Raw genomic sequence first — 26,209 nt, 5'->3', positions numbered from 1 at the left:
CTGACAATCCACTTCTCCTAAACCACTCAAGCTCAATTTGTGAGAGATGCATATACACTAAGAATTTGGAATCTTTGCTCTTTCATTCACAGAACAGTGACACTAAACAGGTTGTCAGCCCACATACTACACCTCCTGCACAAACTATGCTGTCAACACATGAACCATTATATGCAGAGGTACTCACCAGAAATTTACCTAAACATCAGAGATCTTTGAAACAAAAACATGCTTCACCTAATACAGTACCTACAGCACTCAATACACACAAAACGACCAGCACAAGTGTCTCACCAAACAAGCCCCTAAGGCAAAGCACATCTAAACCAAAATTTTTGGTCATAGGTGACTCTATAGTGAGACACACAGTTATCCTACTCACCAGGCTGGAAAAGGAGAAGGTTACAGTCAGCTGTCTGTCATGTGCCAGGATCCACCAGATCACACATGCACTCAAGTATCTCCACAACAAGTACCATTATGACTCCGTCAGAGTTCATGTTGGTGCGAATGACTTGAGTCATACCTCACTGGACACATATCTCAATGAAAATAAGTGGAGTATTCAGTTTACTGTGAATTTTGACATGAAATCCATCTGTTTTCTTGATGTCCTAGTAAACAGACATCCAGATGGTACACTTGTTACTTCATTATACCATAAACCCTTTCATTCCAACACTTTACTGCATGCCTCCAGCTGTCATCCAAAACATATTATTTGAAACATCCCCAAGTCCCAATACATGACAATTCGGAGAATTTATTCCACAGATGAGGATTTTCAGTTTCAGGACAATGAATTAACATCTAGGTTTTGTCAACGTAGATATAAAAAATCAGATTTGGTTTAGACTAGCAGTCAGGTTAAGATGTTATGTAGAACTGAACTGTTGAGATATCACAATTATGAAAAGAATTTGGATAATCCAATTAGGTTCATAATGAGTTATGTGCAAAATACCTATGGTTTTATGGACTAGGTGCAACATCACTGGGACATTTTGTTAGCTGATGAATGGTTGAATCTCCTTTTAGATGATAAATGGCGTTTTTAGGAAAGGAAAAACATTTGGTGGCTATTTCAATCATTATAAATAAAAAATGCCATCTTTAAATTTTAGTCAAGGCACATTAGATGGTAATAAGCTTGTTGGATGTTTCCCTTGTGGTCATTGTTCCTTTTGTAAATATGTATTTCAAACTAAAGAATTTACCACCAAAAACACATCACGTCTATTTAATATCAATATATTTGCGAACTGTTGTACTGACTGGGTAATTTACTTAGCTGTGTGTACGTCTTCAGCTTTTTATATAGGTCAAACTTCTAGACCTATTAAGTTACGTATATCTGAACACTTTAGTAATATTAGGAATACATGTCTCACTAATGCACTATACAAGCACACTATCAAACATCCATCTGCTCAATTTCATTTTATTATTATTGATAGGATATGTGGTAACAGAAATTGCAAGGCTGGTTGGCACAATCTTTTAAATAAAATGGAGAAAGCCTGGATTGTGAGACTGGGTGGTCTTTTTCCACCCGGGCTAAATGAACATCTATAACAGGATATTTTATTGGTTGATCAATATATGTGGGTTTGTACTTTCCTATAAATAGGGGGTTTGTGCATTACAGTTTGTATTAAACATTGAAAAAGGCTTTTAGCCAAAACTGGTCTGTGGACTGTCATCAGACTTTGTAATAAAGTCAAAATTCCTCTCTCACATTTGTGCTGGTCTGTTTGTTTGCTGTTTTGCTACTTGGTTTGGGCCTTTGCACTTGCCGTCCTTGCAAAGTTTTGTTTCTGCCTGTCTGAAGATGTGTCTCAGGCAAGTATGTCACTAGCTTTGAGCAGCATACTACCTTCACCTAAGATGATGCCACAATATAAAATATATATACACACACATATATATATATATATATATATATATATATATATATATATATATAAATATAAACAAAAAATGATTGACTTCAACAATTAGGTTAGTTTCTGGTGTCATTCTAAGGGGATCCAGTACCTGTCAGCCTGGGATGACATGGTAGATAGACCACTCTTCTTTGCCAGAGATAGTCTTCATCTGTCACCTTTGGGATTTCGGTTACTGACTAAGGCTCTAGCCTCCCCCATAGTGGCTTTTTAGGTAATATCAAAACAACGTACAAATATCTTCGAAAAGCAACCTCAAGGTTATGCTGCTAAACACTTGGCATCTAAACCTAAAATTGCACTCACTGAAAGCAGCCCTCACCTTAGAAGATGCTGACATCTGAGCAGTCACAGAGACTAAGGCTGCGGAAAGCACCCCAGCCATACCGGATTATAATACCATCCACACATTCAGACCACAAACTGGAAGTGCAAGAACTAAAGGAGGTGGAGTATGAATATTCATCAAAGATAAATACACCTCCAGACTGGTTAAATAAAACACAATTCCCTTGAAGTAATCCAGGTCCAATTGACTGTAAGTAAGACCCTTCTCCAAGTTATTTCCAGTTATAGGACCCCCTCGATGAACCAGGATACCCACACTGCCTACTTGGATCTACTTGAATAGCTCAACATATAACCAAACACCCTGGTTTTAGGTGAATTTAACTATCCATCCATAGATTGGATAAATTATATATGTGTACTAACATACTTGCCCAAAGCTTCTTGGACTTCATCCACTCCAATGTCCTGGACTAGTTGGTTGATACCCCCAAAAGGGGCTCAAACATTCTGGATCTAATGCTCATTAACATGGGTGATCTTTGCACTACCCCCATGTGTGCGGTCCTCTCTAATGAGGTCTAATCATAAATCAGTCTCATTAAAAGTAACAATAACACCTGACCCCCCCCCTATTACCAGCAACTAGACTAAAAAACTTCTCCAAAGCCAATTGCAACCTAATGTGTGATGACATTAATAGCTTCATAGGCTCTTCCCTCACTGATGACATGAACACCTATACTGGGATTTACACCAATGCCTTGTATAAGCATCTATACAAATGTATTGCCTCAGCTGTACCTGATAGGACTAAAACAAGATCCTCAAGAAAGAGCAAGCCTGCCTCGTGGACATCCACCATTAATAGGTTATACAATAAAACAAAGAAAGTGCTGTCCGAGAGCAGGAAGGGACTTTGAACTGGAAGTATTCCCTCCTTGGGTTAAACAAGCAAATAAGACACATAGTAAGGCATTCTAAAGCTAACTATGAATCCAAATTAGCTCCTTTGATAAGGATAACCATAAAGCCTCATTTAGCTATGTCAGAAATCTTAAAGGAAAAACCCAGATCTGCACAGAACTGGTTGTTAATGGCACCACATATACTGAACCCGCAGAAATAGCCAACCTGCTAGCTGACAGGATCAGTGAAAACTACTTCCCCCGTTCTTGCCTCATGTCCCCCAAAGCATCCCTACCACCTGCCCTCCACCTATTATCTACAAGGAGCAGGTCATAAATTCCCTCTTCAAAGTCAAAAACACAGCCTCTGTGGGACCTGATAATATTCCAGGCTGCATTCTAAATGGATTAAAACAGGAACTAGCTGCACTGTTGTGTACTTTTTTTAACCACAGTCTAAGCATTGGTTTTGTACCTGCTGAAAGGAAAACAGCAACCATCATCCATTACATAAAGGCAGCATCTCCACAGACCCTGGGAACTATAGACCTATAAGCCTGACGAGCCTAATCTGCAAGGCTATGGAAAGGATAATCATGGACCTTGTCAACAAAGATATGTGAGACCTCCAAACACTTGACCTGACCCAGTTTGGCTTCATTAAAGGGAGGTCCTGCCTCATGAACTTGATGGACTTCTTTGAGACAGTCACCAACATCCTGGCTGAAGGCAAATCCATGCACATGGCCAACTTGAACTTGGCCAAGGCCTTTGACACCATTCACCACTCAGGCATCATTGATAAACTCACCCAGCTGGAGATCAATCTGTATATTGTCAGGTGGGTTCCAAACTGGCTCACCAACAGAACACACACAGTCAAAATAGGTGACTCCACTTCCACTAGCAGACCCATAACCAGTGGTGTTCTACAGGTTTCTGCGCTGGGGCCCCTGTTGTTTGGAATCTACTTCTCGGATGTACAGTCTAAAAAAAAAGGCTTATGGCTGACAAAGTTTGCCGATGTTTGCAAAGTAGGTGCAGTCATCGAGTCCCCAAATGATGTCAACATCCTACAAGAAGGACATACACAGACAAACAACTGGTCTCAAAGTCATAGGCTAAAACTCAGTGCAAAAAAATGCATTATCATCCCCTTCAACAAGGTCAACATCCCTGCAGATTACCACATTAATAACAATACCCGAAGCATGCAATCAGTGGTGAGTGATTTGTGTACACGGGTTGACAGCAACCTTTCCTTTGACCACCACATCTCCACAGTGGTAAGAAAGGTTTTCTACACTGCCCACCTCATAAGTAAGGGCATTGCATCCAGAACAAAAGAGATTATCACCCCCCTGTGCTCCTCGCTCATCAGGCCGACAATTGAGTACAATTCTGTCTTTGGTATGTACCTTACCAGGCACCTGCAGTAAGTGGAAAGACCTCAAAGGTTTCTTACAAAGAAAATTCAGGATCTTCAGCATATGTCATACATTGACAGACTGAAGACATTGTCACTATACTCTGTGTCTTACAGACTTCTCATTGTTGACCTCTGCCTTGCATATAAAACAATCTCAGATCTTGCTGTAATGGAAATGCTGCACATTAGTAAATCAAATGGTATAAGGTGCACTTACTCTAGAGAATTCAATCTGGTATTTGACATCAACAGGACTTGCCGGAGAAACAGATATGTCTCAGAAAGGTAACCTCTTCTTTGGAACAAACTTCCAGTTCAGGTGAAGCAGAGACCCTCACTGATCCTATTTCATTGTAATTTGGATGATTGGATGGGAAACTGCAAATTCACCCTGGGAGTTCCACCTATGTCCATCTAGGACAGGTGCAGTAGTTGTTCACTTAGTTCCACTTGATGCCTTGTTATTCTTGAGAACAGGGGTTGTACTTGGCTAGGCTTGTAAGGGCCCTAGAGCCATTAGCCTAGTACCCTCCTATGATCCTATGATCCTAAGAGACATGCCCATAGGCTACTGCAGCAGTAAGGAATTTGAACACCTACTACTCTGGGTAAGTGCAACTTTCATAAGTGCAGTCTACACTCCAGATTTAGTGGGGGGTGTAGCAATGCTGGTGGGCTCTACTTAGTCTAATCTCCAAACGTGGAGCCAACATTCTGGCCTGATGCACCACAGGAGAATGCAGTGTTGCACTGGTAAAAAGTTGCTAGAGTTTTTAAAGCTCCACCAGAGACTGGGAGAGCACAGTTTCTGTTTACAACATGAACCTTATGAATTTCTCTCATTTGTGTATCTGGAACTGTACTTCAGCTGCCATATTTATGCCTGCCTAAAAACTTAGCTATTTCATAAACTTTCAGTCTATCCCATCATTTGACTTTACTTGAGTTAAACTGTAGGACAAAATGTTCTTTTTCCTAACTGTGTGACCACTGTTGTGTTTTTTAATACATTATTTGAGCTCCTAACTAACACCTTATTCTATTGCCACTGATCTATGTTAGTTGCTTACGTTGTTCATTCTGTACTTGTCTAAAACATGCATATTGAATAATTGTTACTTAGCTTGTGAAACATAAAACAATTGTCATCCCTAAATTACGGTATCTTTAGTCTTTGACTTCCCAGTGATTATACACTGTTAGTTTTTGGAAACTGAAAGTAATTTGCTTTTAAAAATAAATGAATGAATATAACTTCTTGGAATTTTAAAACTGACTTGCTGTATAACTGATGAAAGAGATCAAATTTAAGTCCAAACTTAATGAATAGACTTGCTGATCACAATTAAATAATCATCCACCTAGACATCTCAGCAGGAAAGATACATTTAATCACTTGCCCATCCATCCTGTCTTTATGTCATAATATTATGCATTCCCATATGACTGATCATTTATTTCTGAAATGCTCAAAGTTTGTCTTTTTTATCCTAACTGACAGTAGTTTTACAACTTTACATCACAGAAACGTTCTAATATGTTACTCAAGTCCAAGCATTTCAGCAAGTATTCCCTGCTCATAGCCTTAGTCAAAATGATTGAATATCCAGATTATTATGTAAGAAAGAGATAATAGCAGTTTAGGAATGTATTTCCTCATAAAGTAAGATAATCTGTCACAATATTTTGCTTGTATACATTCTATGAGTAAAATCAAATCTTTTGAAAAGCTTGATATTTTAGGAGCCTGTACTGACATCCTATATCCAGGTTATACTTAATAAGTCTTAAAGTGCATAATTAATACTCTATTATTCCTAGATTGTATGTTTTTCAAAATGTGCTTTTTCATGTTAGGGGCACCTGTGAAATGTCTGAATATCTGAAGTGGGCACCAATATCTTCATTGTTTTACAATCATCAGTGAGTCTGAGGCAGTGACAAGATTACTGCCATCCACCTTGTCCTTAGTATAAACTAATAACTGATGTGTTCCTTGTACTGACCCTTAGGAACTGTCTTTTCCAGAGTACATATTCTGTTTGCAGTATTTCTTATCTTTTTTTGCTATGTTCTTCCTTCTAACCAGTTCAGTGTATATGAGGATACAACCTGGTTTATATTTGCTTTCTTCATTTTGCTTGCAAGAACCCCTTTTCAAAACAATCAGCTGCTTTACTGAAACCAGAGGAAGTAATATACATTGCCTGCCCTTGATCTGCATCATTTGTGATGTTACCTATTAAATTATGCTATGCTGTAATGTACAGATGCTCTCTTCATGCTAGTATATAGATGGGGTCTATATTGCAACGTTGAAACTTCAAAAGAGCGAACGCTCTTAGAACGACATGGAAATACTGAACCCACAGAATGTCAAACGGCCAGAACAGCGATTGTTTTCCCAGGGAAAAAATAGCTGGTCCAAAACAAGGGGGGTGCCCCCCCTATTTATATAACAAACTCCAAGATCACACCACAATGGAGGAAACATCAAAGTATCGAGAATGGCCCAGCGATTTTTTTCCCTGGGGAAAAAAACGCTGTTCTAGCTGTTCAACATTCTGTCGGTTCATTTTTTCCTGTGTCGATGTAAGAGTGTTTGCTCTTTGAAGTTTTGATATTACAATATAGACCCTGTAGATGCCTCTTTTGTCATTAATTGATAATTACCACATGTATATGCATGCCTACTGTGTGCTTAAGATATTCAACAAGTTTATTTCTAAGCACTCTGTTTCACTTATCATTAAAGGCAGACCTTTCTTGACTTTCCTGGTAATACTCCTTCCTGGTTACTCCCTCACTGATTTTGTTTTCCCTGTAATGCAGAATTTTTTTTTGATTCATTTGCACTCTTCACAGAGATGTCTGAAGTTGGAGGGCTACTTGTCCTCCTAAGAGATCTGATGTAATTTTTTATGGTCACTAGTAGTTCTGAGCATTATACCCTTTTTTGGTTGAATGAGTTTTGTGGAATAGCTTAAAATGTTAAAGAAGAGTCTCTTTTCCCCTTGCAGCATATATATTCTTGTGTGCTGATTTCTGCAACCTCATGTGAGTTCCTTACTGACTACTGAGTTCCCTAATCTCTATTAAAGAAACTAATAGGATCAGTGGTGATGGTGACTACCCCACACCCCCCTTCCACAATCATGGCAACATAAATTATCACTCACTTTTATTCCAAGTGCCCCGATTGGCTGACAGATACTGTAGTTGCTCTGTAAAGCAGGTTTACTAGTAATATGGACATACATGCTTGTCTGCAGTACTTTGCTGGCCCAGATTCAGTGATCTGAAGGACTCAGCATGTTAGGTTATACAACAATAACAGCAAAAAAGTGTACATATGGAAGCTGGTGGAATCATTAATTTTTTATGATTATGTTTCTGATATTTTTAAACACTAAATATATTACTTTCAGTGAAATATCTTCAATAACAAAAAAGCTTTTATATTAAAGTATACACTTAGTAAAGCTTACCTGTAACCTTTCTGTTTTTGGCAGATGCTGGATAAAGGATCCTGTAGTGCATTATGTCACCGTTTTTGGTTATTTTGGTGTTATCTTCATATTTAATGTCATAATATTGGTGGCTGTAAGCAAAAATATCATACAGATGAAGAGACATCAAATTCATGATAGACAGACTGCTTCCAGAAATGCATGTGCAGTGCTGAGTCTGATCTGCTTAGTGGGACTGACATGGGGAGTGCTGTTCTTTTTCTTTGGAACAGTACACGTGGCCGTGCATTATATATTCAGTATACTAAATGCATTACAAGGTAAGTGTTTTAAGATTAAAAGTGGCTTGACTTTTTAGAAACAGCTATCAATGTCTTAAAAGTGAGTAATGATTTTTCACACATATTGCATTCTGAGCTCGAATCTTGTGAGAATTTTTAAGTCTAGAATTAATCAACAGTGATGGAAGGAAGAAGTCTGAATGATGAGCTATGAGGGATGCCAATATACAAAGCAAACACCCAAAGTCTTTAAGTATTATATTTAACACATTTAAAATAAAAATATTATGATCACAAGACAGCTGTTGCATCTAACCTGTTATTGCACTAATCCTAGTTTGCATCAAGAAATCCATGTTGAGAGCATTTATAAAAGCTCTCAGCTATAATGTAGTTGCATACATGCATACATGCATACATACATACATACATACATACATACATACATACATACATTCCATGGACCAAATGTAGTCAGTCTTTAATTAGCTGCAGATTAGATGTTTTCCACCATTTGTTATGGAATCTGTTTTGCAGAATCCAACAAAGCCATAAAATGTTCCCGTCAGATATTGCTATACATTTAGGTACAAGTCACTAACAAGAAATGTATGAATAATAAAATTGCAGTGGATGTAGCATGGTTATTATGTTCTGATATCTGGAAAAAGACAAATTTGTAGCATGAGACCCGACCTTAACAAATGTTAAGCACCCCTGCTTAACTGAAATCTGTCAGTACTGATGAGCAAAGACAGTGGTAAAATAAAAAAACAGATGTGTTTCTACCTGCTGTCAATAACAATAACGTGTCCCTGACTTCCTGTTATAAACTTAGAAAGTAGCTAAAATAACAGGCTGTGTGTTTTCCTGCTTTTTCTGATGGATACAATGTCTGAAACTCAGATGTATGTCAGGATTTTGTGAATTCACTCCTCAGTAATTTGTCTGAAAACCACAGATTTTATGAAGAACAGACCAAACATATGAGGTAAAAATCTGGACATTCTGTGAAAATCTGGACAGTTGACAGTAATGGCAAGGTTACTGCAAACATACCAGACTGCTACACAGTCTTTCTGACTTGCTAAATGCTTTACGTCTTTGAAAGACGGTAATACACTTAGCATTTTTTCATGTATAACCCTTTCTAACCAGTTTCTATATTCCAGTCACAGATGTATTTCCCCTACAGCTATGTCAGTAACCATGGGGAAATATGCAACAATGTGCAGAACTTATTGTAAATGGTATCACCCACACTGAACCAGAGGCCATTGCCAAACATTTGGCTGAGAAGTTCAGCTCAAATTCCCCCCCCACTCCCCCGACATGCCAAAGGAAATACCGCATACCACAATCCACCAACTATTACTAAGGAACAGATCATCAACGCACTTTCCAAGGGCAAACAGACTGCATTGACGGACACTGATAACATCCCAAGATGTTTAATAAACAACATGAAGCATGACCTTTCTAGTCCTCTTAAATCACTTTTCAACTGGTGCCTCTGGACAGGTTTTGTGCCTGTGGAATGGAAGGTGGCTAGAGTCATTCCCCTGTACAAAGGAGGTCCAACAACTGATCTGGGTAACTATATAAGTCTTAGCAGCCTCATATGTAAGGACTTGGAAAGAATCATCTTGGACATGATAACTGAGGACATAGGTAACTTGTAAATGCTGGATCCATCACAATTTGGCTTTGTTAAAAGAAGGTCATGCCTACTAAATCTGGTGGTCTTCTTTGAGAGGGTCACCAAAACATTGGATTAAGGCAAGACTGTGCATACAGCTTACCTTGATCTGGCCAAGACTTTTGATACAATGCCCACTCAGGCATTATAGACAAGCTCACTAGTTTAGGCATATATCCTTTTATCACTCACTGGAAATCCAACTGACTCGCTGATAGAACCTAGGATGTCAAAATAGATGAAGTCACCTCCACCAAGAGTCCAGTCACTAGTAGAGTCCCCCAGGGATCAGTACTGGCTTTTTTAGCATCTATTTCTTTGATATGGAAGCAAATGTTGAAGGTTTATAGCTGACTAAATTTTTCAGATGATCGCAAGCTGGGGGTTATTATTGACTCCCCTGAAGAAAGTAGCTTTCTTCAAGGTCTTTCACTGACTAACAAATGGTGTCAAAGCCATGGCCTTAAACTCATGGCTAAGAAATGCACAACTGTACCCTCTGAGAAGTCAAGTATCCTGGCTAATTACCATGTTGATAATATGACCCTAAGAGTCGACCCAGTGGTCTAGGATCTGGGTACGCACATAGACAGTAGTCTTTACCTTCAACCACCATGTGGTCACAGTGGTGAGGAAAGCCTTTTATACTGTGTGACTTATAAGTAACGGCATGGCATATAAGTCCAAAGAGGTCATGATCTCATTGAACTCTGCCCTTATCAGACCAGTCATAGAGTACAATTCTCCCTTCAGTATGTATCTGACCAGGCATATGCAGTAACTAGAGCAAACTCAGAGGTCCCTTACAAAAAGAATACAAGGCATAACAAACCTGCCTTATGCAGAGCACCTTAGAGCCCTTTTCCTCTACTCAGTCTCCCATAGACTGTTGAGGTGTGATCTATGCCTGGCTTACAGGGCATCTGCAAGCCTCACACTTAAGAACTCCTACATATTTGTACATCAAAGAGTACCAGAAATATAAGGTATAGGTACCTGAATTTTGTCTGTGACTTGAACAGAACATGCTGGAGAGACAGATATGTGTCTCAGAGACTGTCTCTCCTATGGAACAGGCTTCCCATCCATGTGAGGCTGAGTTAATCTATTACGTAGTTTAAGCTCAACCTAGATCAGTAGGTGGGGAATAGGAAATTTACACTGGACTTAGCACCCATGTCCCTTATGGATAGAAGTAGCTTATAAATGCCTGGCCCTCAGTGTCCTATTTGGATACAGGGTATCATTATTCTTTTGGGAAAATTTGGCTAGATTTATAGAGCCCCTTGGGAGTTTATGAATCTATAAGACTTAGAATGAACCAGCAGTGAAACACTGTATATCAGTGAGGCAGATATGTAACTTAAATGAGTCATAATGTGTGATTTTGCATTTTGAATTAGTAGTTTAATTTAATTTAGGAGGAACATGATCATTAGGTTATGTTCCTTTTAATAGCTATCTGCATCATCACAACTGGATTCTATGGTAGCAGGCTTGACATGTAAGAACAGTACAAGGAAGGCATACTTAGCAACTACATTTTTGTACTCAGCCAGATTGGTAGAGGAAGTCTCAGGACAGCATGAGACATTCGTCCAGTATACACTACTGGACAGACACTTTTTAACTATAGGCTAAAAAATAAATCATGAAAATCTTTTTGGACCTTGTAAAAGCATAAACAACAGGGAGCTTCTTGTTTATAAATATCAAATTTTTGAGATGCACTGATAAATTGCACACCTTCTTGGCTTAAAGAAACATAGTGTATTTATAGATACAGTGGCCAATATGTAGTGTCTTAAACATTGTATATTTAACTAATCCTGTGCTGTGATACTGAATTTAGTATTGGATATGGGTTAATCCATTTAATCAGCTCAATATAGGAGGATGAAAGATTGGCAAGTAATTCAAATTTGCAATAAACTGATAGTAGAATCATCATTGTCATCATCAACATCATCATCATCATCAACATCATCATCAACATCATCATCACCATCATCATCAACATCATCATCATCATCATCATCATCATTAACCTCCTGTTTCCTATTTTCTACATGGTGTTGGGGTGTCATGTCAGCTGTTGCCATCTCTCTATAGTCAATGCCATGCTCCTCCCTACTTTGACACTCATGCCTGACTCTCACAGGTCTTCTCTCACACATTCCATCCATCTCTTTGTTGGACACCTTCTTTCCTCTTGCCTTCTTCCAGTCTGTCCCAAATCTTCTTCCCAGATTGATTTCTGCTTTTCTGCATGTATGCCTAAACCACTGTAATCTGTTCTCTTTGACCTTTTCTGCTATTGGTGCTACTTTGGCTTCTTCTCTTATGTCCTCATTTCTTCATCTGTCGCACAGTGTGCATCCTACCACTCATCTCAGGCACTTCTTCTTCATCCCCTCTAGTTTCCTCATCTGCTCTGCCTTTACTTCCCATGTTTATGCACCATTCAGTAGTACTGCTCACACCACTGTTTTGTACACCTTACTTTTCAGCTACTTTGGCATCCTTCTCTCATATACTACACCTGACACTCTGTGCCAGTTGGTTGCAGTCCCTCTGATACTAGCTTTGGCCTCTTCACTCAGACTTCCTTTCTCCTCAACTACCCCTTCCAGATACTTGAAGCTGTCAGATTATTCCACTGTTTTCCTTTCTATCTCAATGTTCTGACTTTCCCCATTTGCTGCCATTACCACTGTCTTATCTGTACTCAGTTGTACCCCACATGCCTTCAGTTTCTAATTCCATTCCCCTATGCTTTACTGAAGTTCTTGCTCAGAGTCTGCCTGTAATGCCACATCATCTGCATAAAGCAACTTTGTTGATCTGTACCCTCCAACCTGTTTGCTAATGTAGTCCATCACCAGTATGAACAGTAGTGGGCTCAGAGTTGAACAATGATGCAAACCCACTCCCATTGGGAGCCTCTCTGTGAGAGTGAACCCTGCTCATACTTGTGTCACTGGGTCATGTACATAGCTTGCACTAATTCTGGCAATATTTTTGAGACTTTGAACCACTGCAGAACTTCCCAAATTAGCTTTCTTGGAACATTATTATATGCTTTCTTCAAATCTAGGAATGCTCAGTTGGATTCTTTCCTCAGTTCTAGCTTTTCTTAAGAACCTGTCTCCCTGCAAACATTGGATCAAGTTGTGCTGCATCACGATCTTAATCCGGATGATAGTAGAAATTCTGCAATTATTGTAATGGATATATTAAGAAAGACTGTTTTAATCTGATGAATATCAAAAAGATTTAAGTCTTCTGATGTCATGGTTAGTGATTCACATAAAAGGAAGATACAATTAGTGGAATAGGGCACTGATGAGTTAAATAAACGCATCAAATATACTTATCTTCTAATAATGGAAAGAAGGCACTGTAGTGGCAAATACTTGTTAATTACTGAAACAAGAAGGGATTTCTACTTGGAAGAATAATGCTACCCCTAGTAACATAGGTATAACTAGTTTGTAATTAACTGGGAAAAAATGGAATATGCAGTCCCCCACTTTTGTGAAATGTCTGGTATAATGATTTATGTTTAGCTGAGTTGAAACAGTTTTCATAGCAGATAGTATTTTACGTGCTATTGTAAGAACTAGTAGTCATTATTAACATTTAATTTGCTATTACACATTCAGTGGGAATGCGGATAGATTTGTATTAATTTACTAGCTGAAAATGTGTCATCCATTTGAAATCAAAAGTCCCAGGGCCATATTCAGGTATTTATATGCATTCCACACAAGACATTTACAGGTGGTGAGTCAGAGTTCACAGACATGCAATTCAGAAAAAAAGACAACAGTCTGTTCTTAGTTTTCACGGCTTGGGCATTCACTGAAAAGTTGCAACTTATTCCCAGATGGGCAATTCCAGTAAACAAATGCTAATAAATAAATGAATTACTAATAATAAATACTTCTGGTGAAAGCCACTCCTTTAACCTTACTCTTCTGCTAAGGTTTACCAAGCACACAAACAAGCAATACTGAAGCAGTGACTGGCCTCCAGCTAAGGAAATATTTTCTTAGAACAGCAGCCTTCTGTTAGGCTTAGCAGACCACAGATAAATGTTTTTCATAAAAATAAAATTAAAAACTAATTCACCTCAAGTAGTCAAGACTAACAAGAATTTCTCTTTCTATCTGTCTCTCTTTCTCTCACTCTGCCCTTTCTACCGTATAGATTTTTTTTAATGGTGGAAAACCACCTATGGGGGCAGTCTACTATGTTTGGCCTTGCTGTGATCAACCTCACTTCACTTCCCCCTACACTAACCTCAATTCTACCCTCTCCACCTTATGTAATTTATTTTAAAACTAACCCTCCCCAGCACTCTAGAGCCAGTCATATGCACACATCACAGTACTCCTACCACTCATGCATTATAAACCTACATAAAGTCAACTTACTGTTCTATCCCCAGTACTGCTTCCTTACCATCTAGCTTCCTCTCACTGACTCCTCTGCTAACTTCTACATTTTCCTGTTTCCTCCTACTCACACCCAAACCAAAACAGAGTTCAAGTCAGTACACCACCAAAATACTGATTCCCCACCAGCTAAATTCCACTCACTGACTCATCCCCTAACCACTCCATTTTTCATTTTCTCTTCCCACTTCTAATATATGTCTTCAAACTATAGTGTACCTTAACCCTGTATGAAGGCTGCTTCAAATCAACACTACCACTACACATTCAAAACTATTACTAAAATAAATTCCTGTCAACAAACATTGCAATACAGCACTGCCACTGCACAACAACCACTTTCTCTTAACTATACATATACTGTTAAAGAAAACCACATTAAATTGTTCCAAAACATAATACTGGTATTAACACTACTATCAACCTCATTTATAACATCTTATCACTTCAAACTGCACATTGATCCTACCTAATCCCACTAAATCCATTTATTCTTGTGCATCATTCCAATACCCAAATAACAAATCAATAACAATTTCTCCTTACCTCTATAAATGGACAGATGTACACCTTTCCAGATTAATGTACCTTAAAAGTAACATAGTCACCCTGTGTCAGTTTTGCTCAACCAGGCCCAGCAAACACACCTCAATATGCCCAGTCCTCTGCTGCAAGACATCCAGCCTAACTCATCTCCTAACTAAAATTCTATCTGTTTACATATTAGCTCCAGTGTAGAAAAAATGGCAATTACTATTCCCACTGTTGAAGATATGCTGTCCAAGATAAGTAGCAATATCCCCCGATAAACTGTAATCCTGGGGACTTCATTATGGCTTGGTACTGAAAACTCACAAGATATGCAACAGCACTCTATAAACCTATACACCTCCAGTCAACTCATTACCATTCTGACCAGATATAACAAAAATAACATCTAGTCTCACAAAAAAATTACATCCACAAGAACACTCACCAACACCATTAGTGGTCACTTATTTTCCTATGCAAACAGACAGATGTTATTCACTCAAAAATAACACCACTTTAACAATGCATGGAACATAACAAAAGCTGAGAAAAAAAAAAAAAAAAAAAAAAAAAAACATTTGTAGTGGCCATCAATTCATGTAACTAGAATCCCATTAAATATACTCCACTTGATGAAGCAACACTACAGTTTAAGTAGATCCAGTAAGAAGAAAAGAAGTGAAAGTAAACCCTGCCCTGTTGCTTAAACATTCAAAGAACTGATGAGAAACAGATGTAAAGCCTGGTCAACATGGTTACAGCATAAAATATAGGAGAACCACCAAATGGTCTAACAGCTTTGAAATCACAGTAAAATAAATTAACTGAATACAATAACATTTACTGCTATACACTACAAAATGCAAACACAAACAACCCAACAATTGCTCTAGAAATAAATAAATGAATAAATTGCTGCAATCATGTGTGACCAAACAGCCAAATCCCTCACCTAGCCTTCAACCATGAAACTATTACCACCAACGTCAATACTTACTTTATCCAGAACATCACCTATCTCAATAATAGCAATAAAACCTATCTGACCAATACATGTAATCTACTGCCCCCAACATCAGTTTCTCCCTAAAACCAATGCCCACAGACTCAGTCAAAAAATGGTCCAAAAATTAAAGCCCACATCTTTGGTTGCAGACAACCTTCAAGCTGAGTACCTTAAAATTTATGCAGATACCATAGCCTTTCCACATTTCACTCATTTGAACAGGTCATTTCAGGAATGTGGTGGTGCTGCGGTAGCATTGTTGCCTCACAGTAAGACACTGTCCGGTTTGATTCCTAGCTAGAGCATCTTCTGCGTGGAGACGTGCGTGAATGGGCGTACCTTCGTTGAAGGTTGTGTGTCAGGGCTGGTAACTCGGCACGTAAAAATCAACTACCAATGATTAGTGGACCGGAGTTCCGCTGTGGCGACCCCTAACCGGGAAAAGCCGAAAGACACAACAACAACAACAACATTCCAACCATCTGGAAAAATGTACACATCTTGCTACTAAATAAAGGGGATTATTCAGAAGTAATGCAGTGGTGGTGCTGTGGTAGCATTGTCACCTCACAGTTAGATGTTGCCCATTCGATTCTCAGTTAGAGCGTCTTCTGTGTGGCGACATGCGTGAACGGGCGTTCCTTCATTGAAGGTTGTGCGTTAGGCCCGGCAAGCCAGCATGTAAAACTCTACTGCCAATCATTAGCGGACCGGAGTTCCGTTGTGGTGACCCCTAACCAGGAAAAGCCGAAAGACACAAACAAACTATATCATTATCACCCAATTACCATCCTTCCATTCCTCTCAAAAATCCTTGAGAAATGCATCCATACCCATTTACTCCTCTGTCTCCTAGACAACAAAAATTATCTCCACTACACAATATGGCTTCAGTCTCAATCATAGTACAGCAACAGCACTTCTAACTTAATGAGTACTGTCAACCCCAATAGAAACAATGGCAAAATAGCCTCTGCTCTATTCTTTCATCTATCAAAAGTATTTGACACTGTCTGACACAGCATACCCCTTCAAAAACTAAATGTCATAGGCCTCTCAAGCTGAGTCCTACAATGGTTCAGTAGATATTTTTCAAACAGACACCAAGCTGTCAATTTGGAGTCCATACTATCCTCCTTTCTCCTACTTACAGTAAGGGTATACTGAGGTTTAATCTTAAGGCCTTTACTTTTATTTATTTTTATTTTATTTATTTTACATTTGTTAACCGGGATAGTCCAACTGGATACATGTCCATTTTCAGTGGAGGCACAGGGAGAAAAGCTCCAAAGAAACATTTATGCAAAATATACAAACAAAATATACTAACATGTTTCTACTATATACAATATCATATTAATGAGCAAACATTTTTAAGTCATTGGCAAGAACATTTAAAAAAGATCTGAACATATACAAACAATTTAAGGTATGTTAACTATGTAGTCACATCATGCATCTGAAAGGGGTATTGATAAGACTGTGTAGTCCTATCAAGAGACTATGTGTGTAAGGCAAGAGATACTGCAGTAGTGGAGTGGGACTGAAGTTAGTCTGGTGTGGAGCAGGGACATAACCATTTGTTGTTAAGATGGCTTTTGACAGGTATTTTACATTTGGTTAGAGAAGATTCCAGGGTAATGGATGAAGGCAGGGAGTTCCAAATTTTGGATATGTAAGATGAGTAGAGTGAGTCACCGGCATGGTTGTGGGATCTAGTAACTGTTAATAGTACTTTATCCATGGAGCGGAGTTGCCTAAGACAGGAGTTCTGCTGAATTAAGTTGCTTAAAGACGGTGTTTTATTTGGGTGGGAGCTTATGAGTGATGATAAGTTGATTATAGATTAGTAAATTTGGCAGTTCAAGCCCAGCCCAATTGTTTTAGGTTATGACAGTGATGGGTTCTAAAAGAGGTGTTATTAGCAAATTTGGCTATTTGATTATAGCAGGTAGTCAGTTTGCTGGTTTCGGTTTTGGATAGATTAGTTAGGATTGGGGATGCATAAAGTAATGCTGAGAGGAGGTGAGTACGGGCAATTGTGGTCCTAGCAGTATGGGTCAGGAAGGACTTATGTTTGTAGAGACTACCTAGCTTTCTGTGAGTGTTTTTAATAGCTAGATTTATGTGGCTATCAAATTTTAAGTTGTTATCAATGGTGACGCCTAGTAGTTTTGTGTGGGATTTGGGTGTGATGGGTGTACCATTTTTAGAGAAGATATTGAAAGTGGCGGTAAGGCTGGTATATTGTGAGGGGTGAAATAGCAGGAGCTTGGTCTTTTTGGGGTTAAGAATGAGGCCATTGTCAATAAGCCAATTTTCAACTGAGTGGAAATTATCTTGGGTTTTATTGTGTAGTTCTTCCAGTATTGCGGCACTGCATATTATAGTGGAATTGTCTGCGTATTGGATAAGGCTAGTGCTATTTGCACCAGAGTGGAGGTTGTTTGTGAAAATTGAGAATAGCAAGGGACCTAGTATTGATCCCTGAGGTACCCCAAGTGTGACTGGTAAAAGTGGAGACCAGTTATTGTCCCACTGCACTGCTTGTTGCCTGTCCTGGAGATAATTTTTGAACCAGGAGACTGTTTGATTGTCTAAGTCCAGGTTTTTGAGGTGGCAGATGAGTTTATCATGACTAACCACATCAAAGGCTTTTGATAGGTCTAAGAAAAGGGCTGATGTAAGTTTACCATTGTTCCTGTTATGGTTTATGGTATCTGTAAATGCTAACAGTTGTGGTGGTACTATGACCTGGACGGAAATCGTGTTGTGTTGGAGATATGAGTTCCTGATTTATAAGGTGGGACATTAGTTGATGGTGGATACATTTTTCTAATATTTTAGTCAGTGGAGACAGAATTGTGATTGGTTGGTAGTTGGATATGTCATAGGAACTGCCACCTTTGTGAAGAGGTATGATATAGGCAGTTTTCCAAATCAGGGGCACTGTGGCTTCAGTGATTGATCTATTGATTAGAATAGTAACTGGCACAGCTATTTCTGCTGCTGCCAGTTTTAGAAATTCACTGGGGAGGGAATCAGCTGCTAGTGCTGTGGTTTTCAGGTGGGAGAGTAGTTTTTTTATGTAGGAGGTTGGGGTGAGTTGCAGCTTAAAAGTGGGTATGTAGTTAATGGGAGAGTGGACACCTGTTTCAGTGACAGTGAGATGTTGTTGGGCTAGGGCAAGTACGGTTTCAGTAAAGAATGTGTTGAATGATTCGGCTATGTTGTCTTTAGTTAAACATGATGTTGGGGGTGGGGTAATGGTTTTACCAGGGTGTAGTAACTTGTTTAAACCTGCCCAGAATTTCTTAGGATTATTCATATGTTGGTTTTGATGGGTAACAAAGTAGTTTCTCTTGTCTTGCATAACTAGTTTTTTGGTTAGATTTCTAATTTGTTGGTAGGCTTGCTGTGTTATAGGGCTTTTATTGGACCTCCAGGCTACCCAGGCTCTATTTCTTTCATGTATTTTTTGCCTAGTTTCCCTGGATAACCATGGGGCTGATTTTGACTTAACCCTAGTAGTTCTTGCAGGGACATGTCTGTTTAATATATCTAAGAAGGTGGAGTTGAAGTGCTCAATAGCTTCATTTAGGAGTAGGTAATAAAGGGCAGACCAATTGTATAGCCTTAGTTCTTGTTTGAAGTTAGTGGGGTTAAAGTGCTTTTTGTTTCTAATTGTTTGAAGTATAGGAGTTTGGGGGGTGATGGGAGTTGTATTTAAGTAAGAAAGTAGTTTTATGGTCACTGAAAGCATCTAGATGGGTGCCTGCTAAGTAGGAGCAGGGTATTTTATTTAGTAAGATCCAGTCTAATAGGCTTTCTTTTTTACTGTTTTGACTATTCTGGTGGGAAGGTATGAAGATTAATATGGTTAGTTGGTACCAGAGAGGAGCATGTGAGTCAGTTTATATTAAAGTCACCTAATACAATGGTCTCTTGAGGCATGGATTGTGATAACCCTTGAAGGAAAATCTCCATGGTAGGGATGTTATTGCCTGGTGGGATATAACCTGTTACTAGGTTGATGGCTTTTCTGTTACATATTTTAAGCTTTGCTAAGAGAAATTCTGCTTTTTCGAAAGGGGGCATGGTTACCTCAATTTTAGTTATGGATAAACTATTTTTGTACAGCAGGGCAATACCTCCACCCTTTTTGCCTAGTCTGTCTTGCCTAAGGATGCTATATCCAGGTGGTAGGATCTCGGTATCCTGGGTAGATGGTTTTAACCATGTTTCTGTTACACTGACTATATCTGGGGAGTATAGAGAGATTAGAGTGTGTAGTTCATGTGTTTTGTTGTTAATGCTTCTAATATTTAGGTTTAGGATGAGTAGACTATTTTGTGGCCTGGTGGTAAGTTGTGTTATCTTGGGAAGCTGATGTGAATTGGCTAGAGGACTTGTATTGTTAGGTCCAGGGTTTGGGTGGATATCTCCAGAACATAGGATCTGCTGATGGACATTCTGCATTGATTTAGCTAGTTTTTGTAGTATGGTAAAGTATTTTTGGGTTGTTGTTGATTTAGGGTAAGAGGTAAAGAGTTTAAAATGACTATAGCTTACAGCAGTAGTGTGGTATAAACTGGAGCTTATTGTTAGGGGGGTAAGGAGTTAGGATGGGAGAGAAATTTGCAGTGGATTTATGGGCTTATGGGAAGTTGTTCTGTCCTATGATGTTGTAAGATGTGATGTAATATGTACATACTAAGGATAGAAGAGACATTTGCAGGAGGTATGTCTTCATTATTAAGGAGAGTTGCTGATAGGCTGGATTAGTAGGAGTGTTATGTGTAATTATTTGAGGGGGTGGGAGGAATGTGGATTGGTTGTTGGGTGAGTAGGGGGAGTGGTTAGCTAAGTCTAAGTCTAGATGATATCTGGCTGGGTGGGAATTGGGGGTAGGGTAGGGGAGCGGAGTGAGCCCGCAGGGCGAATGGAGCGGGTACAGCCAAGGAGAAGGAAGAAGAGCTATCAGTGGACTGAGAGGTAGGAAGAAATGGAGATGGAGCACTAGTTAACTATAGGTAATAGCAGAGGGTCACAGAGATTATAGGCTGAAAACAGGGTAATAATTTCCCTTTTAGAAATGATTTGATATTTGTTTAACGTGGGAGAGACAATGAATCATTTTCAGTAGGTATATGCTGCCACCTAGTGGACAAACCGTCAATAACAAGAGCCTTAGAGCAGTGTAGAGAAAGTTGGGAAAATAGAGGGGCAAGAGTAGTCCACAGTAGGCTGCTAGCGATCATACACAGGGCTAAATACAACAGTAACAGGTAAGGATATTTCTCCCATTAGGATACATACACTTACTCTGGGCAGTTCTTTAGGACAGGCAAAGAAGTTAAGGAGAACAGTGGAGGATCCCTGTTTGGAGGTTCTTTTCTCAGTCAGGAAGCCGGGTATGTCTTGGAATGGTGGGAGACTTCAGGGTTTGGTTATTACACTGAAGGCAAACTGTAAGAAAAGTGGATTTTGAATTATTAGCAAGATAGCAGTACAAGGGTAAGCAAGGTAGATGATTCAGTTTTACTAGAGGGGCTACGGACAATAGGCTATTCATGCAACCAGTACATAGAGTTAGTGCAAACCTGCATCAAACAGATACATTCACAGAGCAATTACACATCTTAAGGCATAGAACTGTTCGTGCAGTACTCAGAATGAACAATCAGCAAATTATACAGTCTATGACAGAACATAGACTGTAAATAAGCAACAAGACAAATGATGCAGTTCTTGGGACAGACACAATGGCAGTAAAACAGTTTAAGGGAAGAAGCACATCATCAAATATGGTTTAAACATTAAGAACTTGCAATGGAACACCAATCTATAGTTTACACATAGGGGGCAGTACATACAGTTACGAGAATTAGCTTAGTAAACAGTGCAATGGGGGTATTAGATACAGTGTAGGATATACGGCCCTGTATCAATTAACAACAGTTGAGCTCAGGCTAGACAGTAACTGGTATCAGCTGAAGGCACAATGCTTAAGTGTAAGCATTCGACCAGCACTATAATTGTTTAATGCCTGTATCAGGTAATAATAGTTTTACCCAGATGGCAGCGTTTGCTGTCAGTTGAGTCAAATGCTACAGAGCAAGCCTTTAAACAGCATTTAGAATGGTTAATAAGCTGGAAGCCAGCAGCATCTGTATGAACATTTGTAATATGCTGTAAACCAATTGCTACTTTGCAACATTTTTAATAAATGACCTTCAAACATCTTCTAATCATATCATGCTGCTACAATATGCAAATTATTCAATGCTCAGCTGTACAGCAAAAAATATTAACTCCTTGAAAACAAAAACTCAAGAATCATTTTTCCCCATTGAGTCCTGTCTTGATACTCCCAACTGCTGCTGACTTCCAGTAACAAAACATTACTCCCATGTTCCACAAAGGCAGCACTCCACACCTACCCATTACTTCCCTAAACAAGACTCAAATTCATCAAGTTAATCATACCAAACTACTTGCGGGGGGGGGGGGTTATCTTACACATACTAGAAGTAGTGAAGAAGATAAATAGCAGAAAAATTACAGCGTCTGCTTTCCTACTTCGAACACTAATTCATGCTTCACCCATTCTTACTAATCTAGTTGTAAACTAAATGCAACAATGCTACAATAAAATTGTATAGTCCTCCAAAAATTCAAATGGCTGGTATTACCTCAGGAACTACACTCAAATACTTATGACATACAATCTAGACTGTAAACCAAACAAATGTCACAGTCTAAAAAAATATCCTTACATCATTTGTGGGACATAGCGAAGGAGATGAAGGCACCAAGAAATTTAAGTTAATTGAAAGTTGGGTATTGGAATAAAAAAAAGGCACCTCTTACTTAGATTGCCAAGTAGACAGGGCTCAAACAGTGGGGTGGTGCCCACTGTTGCAAAGATAAGACTCAGCAGTTGATTGATAAATTGCATAGCTTTAAATATAGAGACTGGTCAGTCTGAAAAGCAGCAATAAAGACAGGTCTACAATTGTTGGATTAAAGTGTTTCAAGACTTTTCATATGCTTTTTGGGAAAAAAAAAATGTAGGTGCTCTCTTCTACTATGAGTCTCAGCAATAAAGGGGCGGTGGTGATGGTGAAGCTTACATATCAAGTTTCCTTTTTGTGCCATTGGGGAAAGCTGGACATATATGTGTATATATATATATATATATATATATATATATATATATATATATATATGTACGTTTACCATCATATTGTCAACCTGCACATCTGCGATGGCGGATGTGCAAATGGATGTTTTCAATGGTTCATATTAGCAAACCAAAAGATGCTGAAGACACAAAAGAGCGAATGCCAGTGTGCATTTGCACTTTTGTGAGTTTGGCATTCTGGGTAGAGATCACACTACAGTGGGGATTGGGACATGTACCCATTCCTTCACTGTAGTGCATCCTCGGAGTTAGTATATATAATTAGTGGAGGTGGGGTCGGGGAGCACAGCCCCCTACATGGGGGGGTGCAGGGGGGCTTGCCCCCTGCTAAATGTGTTGTGAATGGCACCAGATGTTGATGTAAGTTCAAAAAAATGTCAACAGTTCGAATTTGAATTGTTGAGATTTTTTAATTTTTTTTTTGTGATCGTTCACTAACGTTAATTTCGACAATGTTTTTTGAGTAAGTGATTACTCGCACAAAATATTGTTGAACTTATAATGGTAAACCATATATATATATATATATATATATATATATAGCTATATATATATATATATATATATATATATATATATATATATATAGCTATATATACACACACACACACACACACACACACACACATATATATATATATATATATATATATATATATATGTACACACACACACACACACACACACACACACACACACACACATACACACACACACACACACACACACACACACACACACACACACACACACACACACACACACACACACACACACACACACACACAAATTGGCAGTACAAATTGTCTGTAGGTGACAAAAGGCACTAGTGTACTTGAAAGAATGGGATCAATGATGGGTGCTTCTTCTGCAATGCAACCCCTTATGATGACTTCAGGTGTAGGTATTCCTGTTATAAACCAAAATGCATAGACTGATGGGGAGAGTTGATGCTTGTGTGATCTCACACACCGATTGACCATCTGTGTAGCCAACCAAATTTTATCGGCTGCACAAAAGTTGACCAATTGTGGATTTGATTATTTTCTTTTCCTTCATATGGATATGTATAGATCTATGTAAATTGATTAACTACACATTTGTGTGACACATAATTCAACTAAACATTTTGATCTAAAACACAATTGGTCCACAACACGTTTGTGTGAAAATATTTGGTCTAAACAATAAATTAGTGTTCTTCATAACAGTAAGAGGTGTACATTGTCAATAAAGTGGCTATAACTGCTAGTGGAGGTGGGAACTATCTGTGGATAAAAGTACCTTATATTCTTATCACTTGTTCATTTTTAAACAGCCTTTATATAGGAGTGTAATTAGAGGCATGAATGAATGATTAGAGTTGCAGTCTGTCTTCAATGAAGCATTACTTATTCTTTTGTTTTTCTGCTCAGCTAAACTTTATTACAGTACTAGAAAGATTAGTTACTGCAGTATAAAACCATTGTACATACACATATAGTATCTGTATATGTTTGTACATGCAAACAACATTAAATATTCTTATGTTACAAGTAACTGTCTCACAATTTCTACTGTCCTATGTATACATTTAAGTTTGACTAAACTACACAACATTATGGGGGTTCCTATTACAAGACCGAAGACACATTCTTTCGAATGCGTCTTGGTCGAACTTAAAAGACAGAAAATGCAAAATATTGAAGCGGCTTTTAAGCGAATTCTTTTCCAGGGGAAGAATTTGCTTGGCCGCTTTGTTACTTTGCCATTTTCGGCACCATAGTGCAGTCTCAAAGTTGATATATTTAAGTAGGGGCGGTGTGTGGGGAGGTGAAGGCCCCCACTTAATGTAATGTTTTAAAGTGTTTTCTTTTTTTTTTTTGTTGGAACAGCGATTTTTTTCCCTTGGAAAAAAAAAATCACTGTTCTGACAGTTCGACATTTTAAGCTTTCGCTTACATAGGGTCGATTAATCACTGTTTAGAATAGGGTATATTATCTAGTGGAACTATTAAGTGTGGTAAATGTAAAGCATGTAATTTTATAGTTAGAAGTTTTTCTCATATAAATAATGTTATTTTTAATACATGTAATTATTTTACTTGTAATTCTGAATGTGTTATTTATGCACTTAAATGCCCATTCAATAAATTTTATATTGGTGAAACTAAAAGGGCATTTAAAATTAGATTAATGGAACATGATAGATATATTATTAACAAAAAAGAAGAAAGTTCTGTGGCCATGCATTTTAAAAAATTTCATGATAGTAAAAATGAGGGGCTTCAAGGCACAGTTTTAGAAAAAATGAGGGTGTCTTGTTTTGATACTCTTAATGTTAAACAACATTTATTATTTAAAGAGGTTATTTATATTTTAAAGTTTGGCACTTTGTACCCTCAGGGTTTAAATGAAGACTTGAACTGGAGGGCATTAATTTAATTGCTTCAAGATTTTATTATTTGATTGCATTTAATTAATTGTTTAATTAGCGATTCACTGGTATATATAATGTGTATGTTTTTTAAGTTTTTTAGTCCTTGAAGGCTACGGCCGAGATGTCAGAGGAATAAAGTGTGTTCTCAGAAGATTTGTGGATCACTTTGTGGTTGCTTTTCCTTTTACGTGTGGTGTTTGTTGTTATATTTGACCATAAATGACTGTTAGATGATGGATTGACAACTGACACATGGATGTAGGACACACAGTAACATTTGCAGCCTCCATGTACAATTCTATGCTAGTAACAAGTGGTATTCACCTGCACTTAGTCCTGGGACCACTCCTGTTTGGCATAAAGTTCTTTTAGGTACAGGCAAACACAGTAGGTATATGTCTGCCCACGTTTGATGAAAATGCATACTGTGGGCTATACTTTTTTCTCCAGATGACACACATATCCTCCAAAAGGGTATCATAGTGACAGATACCTGGTGTCAAAATCATGCTGTAAAGCTATAAGATGAAAGCATAGTTATCCACTTTTAGAAAACAAAGTATCC

General features: G+C 38.4%; 1 protein-coding gene across 1 annotated transcript in view; it reads left to right on the top strand.

Moving 5' to 3' along the window:
* The window catches only part of LOC122810134 (adhesion G-protein coupled receptor G2-like), a 210,880-nt gene that overhangs the window by 172,820 nt on the left and 11,851 nt on the right, over window positions 1-26,209 (top strand). The window contains exon 6 of the mRNA XM_044081608.1: window positions 8,084-8,361. Coding sequence (XP_043937543.1) covers window positions 8,084-8,361 — 278 coding nt within the window. The remainder of the gene's footprint in view (window positions 1-8,083; window positions 8,362-26,209) is intronic.

The sequence above is a fragment of the Protopterus annectens genome, chromosome 8.part1 (genome assembly GCF_019279795.1).
Source record: "Protopterus annectens isolate FY-2018-M chromosome 8.part1, PAN1.0, whole genome shotgun sequence".
Taxonomy (NCBI): domain Eukaryota; kingdom Metazoa; phylum Chordata; order Ceratodontiformes; family Protopteridae; genus Protopterus; species Protopterus annectens.
The sequence above is the reverse complement of the archived record's forward strand: the minus strand, read 5'-3'. Positions and strand labels throughout refer to the sequence as shown.